General features: G+C 36.2%; 1 protein-coding gene across 1 annotated transcript in view; it reads right to left on the minus strand.

Moving 5' to 3' along the window:
- Positions 1 to 5,170: 5,170 nt before the first annotated feature.
- Positions 5,171 to 16,508, minus strand: part of TMEM161B (transmembrane protein 161B) — a 40,566-nt gene continuing 29,228 nt past the window's right edge. Inside the window, exons 9-12 of the mRNA XM_050986523.1 lie at positions 16,264 to 16,377; positions 15,034 to 15,208; positions 12,914 to 13,010; positions 5,171 to 12,029 (exon numbers count right to left, since the gene is read on the minus strand). Coding sequence (XP_050842480.1) covers positions 11,752 to 12,029; positions 12,914 to 13,010; positions 15,034 to 15,208; positions 16,264 to 16,377 — 664 coding nt within the window. The 3' untranslated portion in view covers positions 5,171 to 11,751. The remainder of the gene's footprint in view (positions 12,030 to 12,913; positions 13,011 to 15,033; positions 15,209 to 16,263; positions 16,378 to 16,508) is intronic.

Raw genomic sequence — 16,508 nt, forward strand, 5'->3', positions numbered from 1 at the left:
TGTAAATCTGTAATTACAGATTTGTGTAGGAGTATTTGTGCCTGGTGTACTTCTTTGTGAGAGAGGATGACAAAGGTAGGGGATGCAAAGAGAAATGGTAAGCATGAACCTGGGCTGCCTGACCCACTGTGTCTGTGGGAGGACACAGTCGGCACCTTTGGAGGCTGCTCCACGAAAGCAACACTCTTCAGCTAAAAACTGTGGTCAATGGAGTTGAATTCAGCAGCATTTAGAAAATGCTGCTGAATGATTTTCAGAAGAAAGTTTGCCTTTTAAGATATCATGGTCTTTAGATAGCAAAACTTTTGTATTACCTTACTTTATATTATTTTCAAATTTCTAGTACCTTTTACTAGACGCCAGCAAAATTTTAAAATCTCTTACCATTAAAACTTATTGAAAGCATTAAAAGCAATGCTGTATTAAAAAATGACAATGCATAGTCTGTGTCAAAGAAATTAGATTTGTGCCTTTAGTGTGGCAAACCAGCCACAGTTGTGCCAACCCAAAATTCCAAAATTCCAACCTTAAGATAGAAATTGATTAAATAGTGGTTTATTTGTTGATCCCTGGTGCCCTAGTTTTCCCAGACTTTCAGATGAAAAACAATACATACCACCTTATCCTCCAGTTTTACAGCATTAGTCCTACTTGTTCTGCAGTACACAACATCATCTCCAGCTTGCCCCTTGTATTTTTTAGTAACTGTCATTCCTCACATGGAAGATGATGTCTAGCAGCATGCACTGGACTGACAGAGAACCACATTATATTTTCCTGTGGAATACAAATCCCTGTCCAGAACAACTACTTTTACTTTGTAAATTGCAGCCCAAATTCCTTGATATATCTAATTCAGCTGGTGTCCCTCCCCATGTCCCTTTTCCCAATTCTGTGAGCTCATGCTGTCTATGAAATGGCAGCAACAGCTTAATCCCACTCCATGAAGAAAAGAGGAAATGGCAATCCAGAAAAGATACATATTTTAGTGCTGAAGATTTTTGTATTTTACTCTTCTTCTCAGGCTGATACCAAGATTTCACTCAAAAAAAAATGAGATTATATGACCAAATCTTGAAGGTTTGTCCTATTCACAGTATAAGCCAAATGAATGGGAAGCAAATGGACATTGCTGATGCTTGAAGACCAACCTTACTTCAACTAAGAGCCTTCTTTTAGTTTCTGACACAAATGCACAAATTCTGCACAGTATATTTATATATATCTATAGAAATGACAACTTTGGGAAATCATACAAATTTTATACTTCTTGAAAAGCTGCTTTAAAATCTGACTGTTGAGAGGAATGTGAGAGGTTGGTTATCCAGAACCACTGAAAGTAGCTTGTGAAGCTCATAATTTAAAGAGAAAAATTCTTTATTTTCCTGTCTGCTTTAAAAAGAGACATATTATGCTCCCATTTAATGAACTGAAAAGCTGACCTTCCCTCAGAGTCAACAGTGCTGCACCCCCTGGAAAGCAAAACTCTAATCTCAACTCCAGAATTATATGTTAAAAAAATACTTTCTTTTAATAAGGATTTAGATGGAACATGAATATTCCTCTAAAACAGGCATTTTCTGGTCCATTTCATGGTCCAGCAGGTAATAGCCTATTAAGGATGCAAGCCACACAGTTCTTGTGTTATGAAACACAAGAACTGTGTTTTATAATCTTTGAAAAATTGACGTGAAATCCAAATCAAATCACCAACATCTTCAACATTTTCTCTGCCCTACCTAGACCTAGCACAGGACAGGTGCCAGATTGTTGTAGTGTGTTTTTATACTTTGTAATACTTTGAAGTAGTTTTGTTTTTTGTATCCCCATAGTTTTCCCAAATAGTTTACCCCAGACTCTACCCCCTTCCCTTTACCTATGTAATTCCTCTCCCTTGATGAGATCATCCCTAAATCCCCACCCTGGCTCTCTGTCAATCACCCAGCATCCATCCCCTTCATCTAGAAGCTTCGGTCCAAGACGTCGAGCGATTAGCCAGAGGCCAGGGGTCAGCCCCCTGAGACTTGCCCTATACGCTGTCCTAAGTGTCTATCCCTTAGTGCCCATCCCTTTGGGTCATTTATTGGTTGGTAAAATGTTATCTACTTTTGGTTTCCTCCTCCCTTTATATGTAACCTGGGCACATCTCCTGGGGCGCTCAGCAGGAGTCCCCCTGAGGTGTAGGAGCTCCCCAGAGCTCCTGAATAAAACCTTGGATTAACCCCTGCTTAGAGTTGGCCCTTTATTTTCCACCTATGTCTCTGGTGTCTCCTCTGCTGCTAAGGGGACTGGCCTGGCTGCCCTCAGCACCCTCGGGGCATGAGAGATGTCCCCCCGCAGTCGGCCGCGTTGGGGTTGCTCCCCTGGTGTCTGCCAGCTCGGAGACTCTGTCCCCCCTGGGAGTCTCTCGGGCTCCTGAGAGGCTCCCAGGGGGACAGAGACACCAGATGCTTATGCTTTTGTCTGGAGGACACTTCCAGGCCTTCCTCTCCCACTGCACATACTTAGCTAAAATAAACATTTCAAAAAATTGAGTACTCCCTATGGAACTACACTGAATCGTGCATGTTTGCACATGACAGCAGAGGTCAGCTGAGGACCTTTTAAGTCCTTTGAGTTACACAGTGTGGGCCTGGTGGATTCAAAAGCAAGATTTCATGTAACCCTTAAAATCCAAGGCTTGCTTTTATTCCAGAAGCATACTGCCAAAGTTTTCACTTGTATTTTGGGCTAAACCATTCTACTGCAAAGTCCAGGGACTGTGGATTTCAAAGGCAGCCTGAAGCTTCAGGCTGCACGGATAAAGCAGAAGGCTAAGCTGAGACATAAGTAATCTCCCACTGTAGTTCTGTTCTTTCCTCATAACCATCACTTTAAACCTCACCATTGTTACACTTTCAGGAACGGGTCCCACAGCTAAAATGCCTTGTAGACTTTCAAATTCCCACCCCAAATGTCACCACTGGCTCTTCTCAGCACCATGCCATGCTTGGCTTCTGCAACACAACTGATGGCTATTGCTGAAGGGGTCTTTGGGTTTAGGCTAAAGAAGGATGTTTTCTCAAGGATTTTTTTTTTACAGCTATAGAACTGTTTGTGCAATTTTGGCATAATTCACCTGCATTTGTTGCCCACATGGAAAGAAAATGCATGCATAACTAAATCTGATATTCCAAAAATCAAATTCAAGATCGTTACAAGCTCATTAAGATTATTAAGTATACTCTTTCTTAGTGCTGCTAAGATGAAACAATTAGGAGAGACCATGTAATGCTTTTAAATAAATTTCTTTTTATAAGAAGCAAATACAACCCCTTTCTAAATGATTTCCTACTACAACAGGCGACAGTCAAGAAGGGTGACAAATCCTTTGAGTGTAAAATCCAGAAATTTCCTCCACTTATCAGGGTGTACAACCAATCTTTCTCTAGTAATGGTTCAAAAATTTAAATACTGAAATACACAGAAATGGAAACACTCATATGAAATCTCAAATGGTTCTTTGTGATTAAACTGTTTTTCACATGAATAAGACAGTACCCGCATTTAGACTCAAAAAGTATTTTTCTGCTGCACCCAAAAGAAGGAGGGAATAAATGGCCTACTCAGTTATTTCTAAAAGAAGCAAAAAATTTAGACTAGTAGAAAACTGATAAGAAGCCTGGTTATTACAGGCTCTTTGGAGATTTTACGAGCTGATAAAGAGTAGTATATACCACAAAAAGTAGGGAAAAAAGCACACTGGTAGACAATAAACATTTATTGATCTTTGGCTTTAGAAATTGTCTTATCTTCGATATGGGAAAACCTATATAAAATAATGGGTTGGTTTTTTTAAAATTATTTACAGTGCACAAGTGCAAGGCATGCAGAGTACATGTAAGGATACTAAAATACCACAGGAACATTACTGCAGTAGACATTATATGTCCAACGTGGGTTAACGCTTTACAAAGGCAAACAAATTGATGGAGCCATTTGATAAACAGCAGGTATCACAGTTTCTCTTATATTTGCTGTGGTATTACCATAAGCAACTAAAAGACATAAATTTCATTTTAATATGTGTGCATTATAAAGTGGAGTTAACACTTCAACGAAATGAATAGGGAATAGGAAAGTATAACCTTGTTCAGTTTTGTGAAATTTACTGCTGTTAAAGAAATTTAGGCATTTAAATGACAAACCAATTCTTATTATTTTCACATTAATATAAAATGAGCAAGGCAAAACTAGCTTCTTAAATGTTCTACTGTAACAAATGTAATGTAACTTCTTACAAATAGTGTAAGGAAATATTTAGCAAGCTTACTGTACCAGGTTTTCCCAAAGAGTGTACTATATACAGTACGGATTTCTATAGCCACTTTTTAGAGCTAAAAGCTCAACATGCTGTGACAAGCCTTCCTCAGAAGAAGGCTTCCTTTGGTAGATTTGAATCAAGAACACCATCTCAACTTACAAACACTTCACATGCAGAATGTATAATTAACTCAGGAGCAGGGGCCTGTTGATTCCTCACTTTTTTAACCCCCTTGCTGAACCAGTCAGGTTCTACCTTCAGCTCTAGCATTCCTGAAGGTGGACAAGCAGTTTTAGAGTAAGGCTGGTTTCACTACTGAATAACAGAATTCTACAAAATTCTACAAGGTTCAACTTTTGGAAGCTTAGTCTCAGCGGTATCACAATTGCTACTCTTTGTGCTCCAAATCCATACAGATTCAGCGACCTTCAGTGTTGCCTTCCTGAGCCCAAGCAGAACTACTTACCTGGCTGAAATCACCCAAGTGCCTGGGGTATAATTAACACCCAGGTGTCACTACAGAACTTTGTAAGTGAAACCATTCCAGATCTTGTAAATACTTGCCCTCAGTCATAAAGTAAACAATGCAGAGGTGGCAGGTGGCAGAGGGAGGAGTGTTAATTTAAATTGGGGGTGTTCAATTATCAGTCAGATATGGACAAAATCGTTAGATTACCATTTAAGTAAGAGGAATGGAAAAGATTTCTTCAAAATCTTATTTGTTTCCAATATGTAATAGCACAAAACCACACATGGATATTACATAAGCCAAAAACTGTATGAAAAAAATAATTTCATAGCAAACCCTATTTCAAGGGCTACCAGAATCACCCACGATTATGCACTTTACAGTGTACAAAAAAAGAATATTATTGGAGGTGGTTTATTAGCTGTAGTAGTTGTATCCAAGTATTATCTACACCACGAAAAAAAACCCAATATAACCAAAACAACACCCCAAAGTGAGATTTTTCAACTTGTGCTGTACTCTTCTGATCACATGAAGATCCTGATGAACATTTAAAAGCATAAGAGCCAATTTGTTTTAAACAGCAGGTAATGCAACACCAGATCCATATAATATAAATATCATTTGACACCATCCCCATTGTGAAGCATGACAGTCTTAGTACTTGTAAAGCTGTAACTATAAAAATCATATTTTAACAGTATTGTAGCAGTAACAGGAAGCTAAAATTTATACATATAACACCAGAGTCTTTTCCATTTGGCAAATACTGTAATGAAGGTAGGGGAAACTTTTTGTCTTAGGTCTTATTCTAGAGTAGAAAGTATTATGTGCTTTTCACTTAAAGACAAAAATAAAAAAGACTATTAACTGAAGAGCAACATTGAGTTTCTGTGTTCCCAGCAACAATGAGACAAGTAGATTTAAAGAAAAATATTTACAACTTGGAAGATGTGCCCTGTGCAATGTGTAACAAGTCCACCTTATGAGAAATTGTAGGCTGAAATTATTTAATAGCATATTTGCATTAATATTTGCTCACATAAATGGGAAGTCTGAAACATCAGACAGCTTTCCGTAACTTCTATTACAGAATGTTTCCATGTACATTCCTCCTAGAAAGGCTTACATACTGTTAACAATAGAACAAAGGAATGACCAAAGATAGGAAAAACAAAAACTGTTGGCACATCATGACATGGGTATGAACTGCAGTTACGAAATATAATTTTTGGTGCCTTTTTCTTCGTCCTATGTTTTTATGAAAAATACTGTGAATATGTATTCTGGAAGCTTAGAACACATACAGGAGGCAGAGTTATTATGAACAGAGGAAGAGAGAGTAAGTCTGACTTTAGGAGAGAAGAAGTCTGACTTTAAGGAATTTTAGCCAGGTTTTAAAAAATATATTGCAGCACAATAAAAGAATCAATTACTACTAAGGAGTTTGTAAAAACCTATTCAAAGCTCTTTTGAGATGTGTATTTCATAGATAGCAGGGCCATTTGGATAGTATGTTGTTGAGAAAAAATGCTGCAAGCACAGATTCTAAGGGCTCTTGACTGATGTGTAATCACATGGAAAAAAATCTGGTATTTACAGGCGGATTTTGGACTTTGCTATGAAACTGCACACCTGCTAATACTTCAGCCTAAACATTAAGCTTTAAAAAAAAAATTAGTGTAGAAGTTTTTGACTTCTAATTACAGGCACCAATATTAATTTTAAAAAATGAAAATATGAGCCATGGTATTAGGATTAAAAATAATTTCCATTAAAAACATCATTGAAATCAAAGGTATAAAAATACATATACACCGGCATGCAAAACAACATCCAGTGCAATATTACCCTCCTGGCAGTCCACAGTGAGAGACTGGAAAAAGTTAAGTGCAGCATATACAGATGTCAGTAAAAAGCAGCCTGGAAATGACATGTTGGCTTCATGATCTCACCTAGAGGAGGAAGACCTTTCAGTCTAGTAGTCAGGAATGCAAATGAGACACGCCATCTACGTCATACAGCACATGACTGTATGTGCGGCACAGGTCACACAGCATGGCAGGCCTTCCAAAAGAAGGAGTTGCACAAAAATCACTCTGAAGCACAGGTACCAATCTGAATCAGCCTGTTCAGTGAGATCAGACATCTGGCTTCTAAGCATCTGTAGCCTAGATGCTCTTTAGAGTAGGTATCTGCGAGGTCAAAATATTGCTCTTTATTTACCATTTGGGATTTAGGCTGCAGATGCTAAAAATAACAGTCATACTCATAATTTACATTTAATATTTGATTTAAGATTCGAGTAACCTGCTGTTGCCTTCCTCCATTAAGATTTTGCTCAGGCTTAACAGAGTCCTCCAAGAGAACACACAGTATTCTTTGGCCTCATTCTTGTTCAATGTCTTCATTTTGTCTGGGGACTCAATTCCTAAACTTTTATTTAAAGTATCGAGGAATCTAGTGAAAACATTAACTGTGGGGTTAAGTCTGGGTGTAGAGGGGCTGTGTCAAACAAATTAACGTTCAAAATGTGTAGTGAGAAAAATCAGGAAGCATGGTATTTAAAAACTGATCAAAATTGTCTCTGTGAAAAGCACAGCTATTTGCCTTTTACCTTGGAGAACTTTCCAACAGCTTTAAGATCAGATGTACTCAATTTTCTATTTGATATAGTCCAAATGCCTGTTACCACTTAGGTGTAGTTACTGCAATGAAGCACAGCCCTTTGAATTGTTCCTTGGAAGTTAACTGAAATTTCCATACTTGCTAACCCCTCCACAGAGTGAGGTTATGCTGCCTAAATGCTGTGTTGATGTCTTGGTAGCATTTTTGTTCTTAAGACAAATTTGACTTTACAATCTAGGGAAGAGCGTATCTCTGTTTAAACACCTTACAGTACTTGTGATCCAAATTAGAACAACTGCAACAGAAATTAACTTTCTGTAAGTATCTTCTGTACAGGGATGTTCCCTTGTACTGATGCTACTATTTAATCTGTGGATTCTTTATGCAAGCAAATTCTAGAAGAGGGAAAGACTGCACAACTAAGAAAACCCAAAACCTAGCATAACCTATAGCTTGGGAAGGAATTAAAAGAGGTCAAGCGCTGCCTGAGAATGTCACTTACAAAGTGTAAGAACAGGCTTTCTTTAATCTATTCTCCTGTTTGTAATCAACTTCTCTTAGCTCAGAAATAGCCCAAACGTTATGTATGGACCTCCCTGAACCTGCTGGAAGACTTGGATTTTTCACTGTCTAAACCCTTTGTCTAAAGGGACCCACATAATAAAAGTGTAGAGTTTAAACAAATGTTAACAAGTTTTCTCAAGTTTCAGATGGAATTTTAAGTTATTTGAACTATTTAAAGGAACTAATCCTTCAAAAATAGATAAATTTTAACTAAACAGAAGTCAAAATACAATCTTGAACTATTTTAGCCTACTTAGTTCTGAGAAGGGAACATAGGGACAGCACTGTTGATCAGCAATGGAAGTCACATCACTGAGAGAGGAAGTGAGATCTGAATTTAAGAAGAAAGAAACAGACATGGATTCTTTGCAAAAGGAACATTTCCTTCTAAAATCTCTCAGAAACTGAGGAAAATCTCAGTGTGGCCTCCCAGTAATTAAAGGGGGCTCAAAAAAAAAGAGGGAGCATGACTTTTTGCACAGGCAGGGAGTTACAGGACAAGGGGGAACACTTCTAAACCAGAAGAGGGGAGATTTAGATTAGGTGTTGGATGGAGACCCTTCCCTGTGAAGGTGGAGAGGCACTAGATAAAGTTACCCAGAGAAGCTATGGCTGCCCATCTCTGGAGGTGTTCAAGGCCATGTTTGATGGGGCTTGGAGCAACCTGGTCTGGTGAAAAGTGATCCATTCCAGATTCATTACAATCCAAACCATTCTACAATTTTTTTATTAAGTAGTGGGCAAAAAGCAAGACAAAATGTTTAAGAAACCTGAGTAACACCTACCAACCTTTCAGTCACATTTTATTGCTTTTCCATTTCTGCAAGATGCTTTCCCCCCATAGCCAGGTGTCGATAAAGGTCTCCATGAAACAAACAAAAAAAAAAAGCATTTGCCAGCTGCTGTTTCAAAGGAACTTACTACAGAAGCAAGCAGATATTCCTTTGAACCTTACAGAATATAAATGCAAGTCAGGACTATCAGGGTTGCTACTTTACTTTAAAACACATTATTGATCATATCACATACTTGTCAGAAGCACTGCTCACAACTTTAGCAATATGGTCCCTCTGGTTTCACTGTCACCATATGTTTCAAAGGATTTTATTACCATATCTTAGTTTTTCATAAGCCTTCTGGACTAACATCAGGATTAAATGGATCCAAAGAAAGACCATCTCCCACTTACTGCTGACGCCATTCCATTCTGCAGAACAATGGTCTGTAGAACAATGGAACAGCTCAGTGGCTACAAGCACTGATCTTCATGTTTGTAACACTAGGTGCCTATTTTTCACTGTGATCAGTGCAATGTCTGAATAGTAAGTCAGCATGAGCTCTTAGCAAAAGCTTTGTGAAGTTCAGCTACATGAACCTTACTAATTATGCAGAATGCATTATTATATAACCACAGTTCACTTTTGCTCATAAGCTTTCAGAATGATTATGTCAGCAAAAACAGTTAACATTATTTTGAAGTATTCTCAAGTATCCAAAATTTACTCCTTCAGATTTCAACAAGAGGTTACATCTCCTATATAGTGAGCTTCATCAGGCAAGTTCACTATCAGAATCAAAGTGTTTTGCATTGTTTTATTTTTCTGAACAAAAGACTGGCATTGAACACCTAACTCTAACTTAAAAACTGGCCTTACTAATTCTGTTAGTAATGATGCATCTTTTTCTAATGATATATCTTGAACTAATATGAAAGTGGCTGCAGTATTATTGGACCTATCATGTTTTGTCATTCAATTATTCATCTGAAAAATACTTCCAAGGAATGACTGAAATTTTAAATGAATATGAGGTCAAATATTATTCTTTAGGCCAATTCACAGTTAAGCCTTTGTCCCAATTAGTTACAAAAATCTGGTGTGAAAACGACAAAGCTTGCAGTCCCAGTCACACTGAAATACTGCAATGCAGCCAGTAGCATCATGCAAGGTGTTCTCAGATGTCCCAAACACATGCAGTAGGTACTAGGCTGGTGTACACAAATCCTTCTCCAATAAATGCAACTTAATAAACTAATAAATAACTTTAAAGGCTTTCCACACAGCAAGATAGTTTATCACCAGCTTAAAAACTTGACTTTCTGCATTCATTGAGTTTGTTCTCCCATATGGTAGGTTTGCTACATATTAAAAAATTAGTTAAGCTTTTCCATTTATAAATGCTTATTATATGCCAAAGCTGTACACAAATTCAAGAGAAAAAGAACAGTAACATAAAACCAGCTAGTATTAGCTAAAAACCCACTGACCTCTGTGAAGTTTAATATTAACTGTTTAAAAAAGCTACTGCATATAAATCCCCATTCCTGTTTTGCAAATACACAAAACATCTGAAAAACTGTAAATAATTTTATAACTGGAATCTATCTATCCAGTTAAGCAAAAATTGTAAAGCTAATACTTTGCTCTTTTTCTTATTACACAGCTGTTTTATTATACAGAAAATCTATTTCTGAAGCCAAGATATATTAATTATCATCATATGGTCAAGTTAGCACAGATTAAAGTGGCAAAAGATGATGATTTGACAGAACAGAAATTTTAAGATTAACAGTTTAGGCAGATCTTTTTTTCCAAGACATTTTAAGTTCTTTAGTATAGCTAAGTACCTCTGCAGAGGCACAAAAACCAAATAGCCCTTCCAACTGAACTAAAAAAAAACCAAAAAGGAAAAAAAGAAAAAGAAAAAAAAAGAAAAAAAAAAAATTTAAAAGTTGAATTTCAAAAGGGAATCTTGAAATTATTAGTTACATATACACCCCTCTCCTATAGCACTATAAGATACATTCAGGAATTTAAAATAAAGATTCCATATTTCATACCTTCATATATATTATATATTTGATATATAATATATATGTACATTACACATATACATACACTATCAGCAGGATTAAACTGTTTTGTTTTGAAATGTTTGACTGGTGTTACTAATTATTTTCTATTCTTTTGTAAAAGAACTCAAAAACTCAATGGAATTTATCTACTACCTCAAAAGAAGAAATTTAAAAGATCCAGACACAATGTGTGGATCAATACTAGCACCAATACAGATGGCCATTACTTCAAAATGACTGCAGGGACTGAAATAATATATTTGTTATAACTCTCTTCTTACTGTACAAGCACTCCTGCAAAATATGTAGGCAGCAATACCTGTCAGGTACATATATCTACTCCTGTTAAATTTATATTTTATACAACTTTCCTTACTGTAATATACAGTATCTCTTTTGTCCTGTTGGATTTTTAATTTTCCAAGGAGAAAAGTGATCCATAGCTATCCAACAGAATTTTTTTTTAAATCCCCTCTTTCTCCTTTCACTAGTATGGCTCAGTTTCAAGACTTAATCAATAGGCAGCCACCATCACTATGTCCAGTACCCTTTGAATGCACTTCAGTCAGTGACTGTTGATGCTTAAAAAACAAATTTTTGAGTTTGGCTTGCTGTTTATGGAAACCAAGATACTCAGAGGTCACATCTTTTCAGCATGCTTACCACCATCTACAACACAATAATGTCAGTCAGTCCCAGGACTATAACTGAATTAGTTACCTACCATTTGGGTAACAAAAATAACAAACCCAGTTGCAATTTTAAACATTTTAAGATTATTCGCCCTGAGAACACCAAGGAAGTCTTTAAAAATAATTATGATATGTTTTCTCTTCACATATATAATTTACTTTTCTCTTCATCTCCTCTTGGGTACCTGGGATACCTTGTATCTAGAATCTGACCTCACACTTGCTCTGTCCGTTGACTTGTTCATGCCACAGTCAGGTACTGGTGATAGAAGAGGCCAAAAAGGCTTGTAGAAAAAAGGCAAGCAGCAATCCACCAAGTGAGGAAAGACAGGAGTCCCCGGAACAGGAGAGGAGTGAAAATATTCTTTAGGCTTCCCAGAGCCATTGTTATTTGTACTACAGTTACTTTCATCTTTCCATCAGCAGGTGGAGACTCAGAATAAACAGAATTGGGAAGCAGACTGTTTTCTACTGGAGTGTCAGAATTCAGTCCAGGGTAGATGCCCCAAGAATAATTACCTGTTAAAAATAAAAAAGTAACAGATTTTTGTAGAATTAAATTCAATTTCTGTTAATTCAATCACTCTACAGTCTCTGGTATATTTTTAATACACACAAAATGCTAAGTTTTTATTACTTAGTAAATACAAACTACAAATTCATCTGCATGACTTCCTGGTAATACCAGGAAGTAGGATGAATCAATCCTAGTTCATCCTGGGGTAGGATTCATCTTGTATTTTGACTTCCTAACATCTACATGTGATATAGCCACCTTGAGACCTCTGTATGTCCTGGGTATGACTGATCTTACCAGATGGAGATGTCTACTCCAAGGCAGGATGAATCACAGCCCACTAAAACCTATCTCTACCCACTGCCTCTTTGCAAAGAGAATGACACAACTGCATAGCAGGCTATGAAATACAAGTCTCACAGGAAAGAAAGAAAAACACCCCAAACCAGAGCTACTTCAGATCTCCCAGTAACTACACGAACCCCCCCATCTCACAATTTCCATTCCAAAAGACTACTAATGATAAAAAAGTTGAAAAATTCATTTATGAGATGCTCAAGAAGTTAAATCAATCATACTTTATACAGTTCACTTTTAAAATACTTCTAAAAAGACAAATATTTCAACAGAAGTAAACAGTTTAATTGGTTGCATTACACAGTTTCTCAGAAATAAATAAAACAAATTAGCATGTAATTGGAAGATATCAAAAGCAGCAACAGAAATAATTACTTAAAAGCCACATATGAATGTTTTAAAGTACTGGAAACTATAAGATGTTTTTGTATTGCAAGTACCCATGAATTTTAATTCTCTTTAGTTAGGTGAAAATAAAAAAAGCCCCGTGTAGAACAGAATAAACTACCGTTGATCCAATTTTGCCTACCTAGTGTTTTCAAGAGCAGAGTTGTGTGAAGAAGCATTACCAATGGTGCAACATACTGCAGTGCAATTACACAGAGATAATAGAATACCCGAGCCACCTAAAAAAAAGAAAGAGTAAAAGTTATCATTCCTGGTTGATCAAAGCAGACCTTTATGAATATATCTAGAAAAAACAATTTATTAAAAAACCCCAGTATTTATACATTAAAGCCGTTTTAAGAATTTTCTAGTAACTCCTGGCGTGTGACATATTGTCCTCAAAAGACCTAATGAAGAAATCCCCTTAATGAATTCTAGTTTCAGGACATTTACAAATCTGAGAGGAAGGGCTGAAAGAAAATAATTAAAAGCATCAATTCTGTTAAAAAAAAGAGAATCAATTTTGATTCTGCAAACTGTATGCCATCAATGATTCCTATTTTAATAAACCAGAAACAAATATATATGTTTTATTTTTTAAGTTCCCAGTCATTTACAAACTAAATCCTGTTTCAAAAATGAAGTAGTAGTCACAGTCCAAAGCCCCATAAAAGGTAAATAAAAGCTTAGTTAAAATTACAGTCCTTTTTCAAAAGTGAGATATTTTTAAGATTTCCAACTGGAAAACACTTGTATTTTAAAAATGATGATAAATTGAGTTTTCATTAGATCAATGACAGCATTTAAATGGTCTTTATTTCAGTCCTACACCATGGTTCATCAAAGTCCATTCATACATATCCCTCCCCCTGCTCTCCCATAGGTTCCCTTTTTTAAAGATTGTAACATTACATATTTTTATCAGCTATTGACCGAAAAGATTAAATGAAATAAAGATGGAAACAAGTGATAAAATAATAGCAAGCAAGCAGTGAAATAAAACTACCCATGTTTTATAAAAGAACAAAATGCAGGTTGGCAAAAAAGATGAAGACAGACGTGACAGTTTTGGGAATATCTCTCAAGTCTCAAAGGGCTTCTTAACAAGCATGCATCAAAAAACTAACATGAGAAAGCAAAGTAATAAGACACTGATGAAAGAAAAAGCGTGAGACAAAAATATTGTAAAAAAATTGATGGAATATGACAAAAATAACAAATTAAAAAGAAATTATCACTGTATAATGACAGACAGGAAAGAATTCACTGGCAAAAGTTCCTAAAAAAGCTGAAGCAGATAAGATTAGTAAAACAAGACAAGACACAGGCCATCTAGTGACTATGGCCTTCTTAAAGAGAATATATGAAGATGGAGAAATGGATATAAGAAATGCCACATGGAGAAGACATTAATGTTTCACAGATAGGAATAAAATTCCCAGTATTAAAATAGCACATTTACAGCAACTGGCAGTTCCATCCTAACCAGCTGCTACTACATGTACTTCTTAGGTTTTTTTCTGGAGCAAATTCCTAGCCACTTTGTAAATAACTATTGCACCTTCAGACACTTAGTGTTACTACATGTAATAATGACTATCCTAGAAGAGGAGTCTTTGTCTTACAGCATGCTTCAAATACTCCTCCTGCAACAGACACCAACTCAGCAGGATCATTAGACAGCACTATCATACAACAATAGAAATTTAAGTTTATTTTGCAGACAACACACAACAGCCATTCTACCTCATCCATTTGTTCAAGGTATGCTTTCCTACTTTTCTTTTAAAAAAAGAATCCTCAGAAGTTTCACCTTTTCCACAATATGATAGGCAATTTTTTAACTAGGCTGGTACACTTCTAAGTGGTCTGACAGAATTAAACATCTGTCATTTTATTCCAAAATATAACCACCTTGTCAAAATTTTTCCCTCAATTTAAAAATCATAATTGGTAACAATATGTTACCCTTCTGTAAAATCCAATGTTTCTTTCCCATGTTGTAGTTACAGATCACCACTCATTGGAAGGGATCTTTTATAACAACTCCCAAATAACTAAGGACAAACGATCTGCATAGCACAAATGATACATCTCTCCATATTTTGGTTTGCAGAATTTCTCTGTATTTTTATAGGAGATAGTCTAGAAAGCTTCATTTAGATTTGAGCTCTGCTGCCACAGATGACAACAAATTGAAAAAAAAATCATTTGCACAATCAAAATACTACGAATATATAATCTAAGTGCCATCATACTTACCATTTTCTGTAAATCAACCATACTTATTCTACCAACTTCCTTTTTCATCTGATCCACACTTTTCTGGGCTAAATTCAGATAGGCCTGTAAATGATGACGCATCATAGCCAACCGTAAAACACACAACAGGATTATAATCCACAATCTGATGGTATCAAATGTATCTTCTGACATTCTGTGGATAATAAAAAAAGGGTAATGCTGTTTTCCAAAGACCACCTACTGCTACAGTTATTTGTTTGTATCATCTGTAAAGTAATCTTGAGGCAAACTGCAAAAGCAGTTAACACAGAAACTACAGTTATGAAGTTCACATGCAAGTAATATTTACTTTTCCCTTCTATTTCTCTTTCCTACTACTTTTCAGTAGCCCTACAGCATAGATCCCGATTAGTATTCATTTGCTGTTACATGAGCAGTTCTTAACTGCCTAAATTCTGAATAATGAAGGCTGGACACTAAAAACGAAGTTTGCTCAGATAATTACAGGTTTTCAGACACACAGGACTAGATAGTAAATAGTACTAGATTGTAAATGGGTACTTCAGTTACCTGAGATACCCAGTTACAGCTCAACCCTCATTTTAAGATGAGCTGAGGAACAGAAGACATACAAAATATTTATATCTGTTGTGTTTTATGTAATAGCTCAGTGGTCACAGGATCACTTCAGAAGCTTATCTCACCTCTTTCAAGTCTATTTTGAATTAGCAAGACTAATTGCGACAATGACAATCAACTATACTTATACATTACTTTAAATACCACTCTTCCTGGAAACTTTTTCCCTTTTTATATTTTAAGTATTTTACCTATCAATTCAATACCACTTAATCAGTATGTAAATATTACGACAAACCTACTAGCTTAGTTCTCATGCCAACATATCTTGACTGTTTTCACTGAAACCACTTCTCTCCTGCACCAATATGCAAGACACAAGGTTCCAGCAGGTAGTGAGGTGGAATTCCACCCCTACAAAAAACAACACATTACTGCCAAGGAGATGTCAAGAGACAGCAGTTTTTTGGGAACCACCACCTTAACACTCAACTTCTGCAACTCATTCTTTTGAAATAACAGAAGTTCCTTATAATTCAGCTGCACCTTCCACAATACCTCAGACAGCAGATGCAATTAAAGTCTTTCATGTTTCTTCAACTTGCAAAGAGTTCTAAGACAATGTTTTGTTCTCAATACCCCAGAAAGAACTCTTAAAGGAAATCTTACAAAGGAATGCTCTCTTTGCCCAAAGGCGGGCTCATAATGTAGTCCTTAGTGATTGGTTTTACCCACAGTAGAACCATAAATAAAGGTGCCAAGAAGTTTATATGTAGCAATGTTCTGAAAAAAGAAAAAAAAACCAGAGAACTTAGTAAATGAAAAACAATGACCGTAATGTTGAAAGTATATACAGACTCAAAAGGAGAAATATTACTTTAAAATAGTTGGAAGAGAGCTAAATAAGAAAATTT

The sequence above is a fragment of the Serinus canaria genome, chromosome Z, assembly GCF_022539315.1.
Source record: "Serinus canaria isolate serCan28SL12 chromosome Z, serCan2020, whole genome shotgun sequence".
In the NCBI taxonomy this organism is placed as follows: Eukaryota; Metazoa; Chordata; class Aves; order Passeriformes; family Fringillidae; genus Serinus; species Serinus canaria.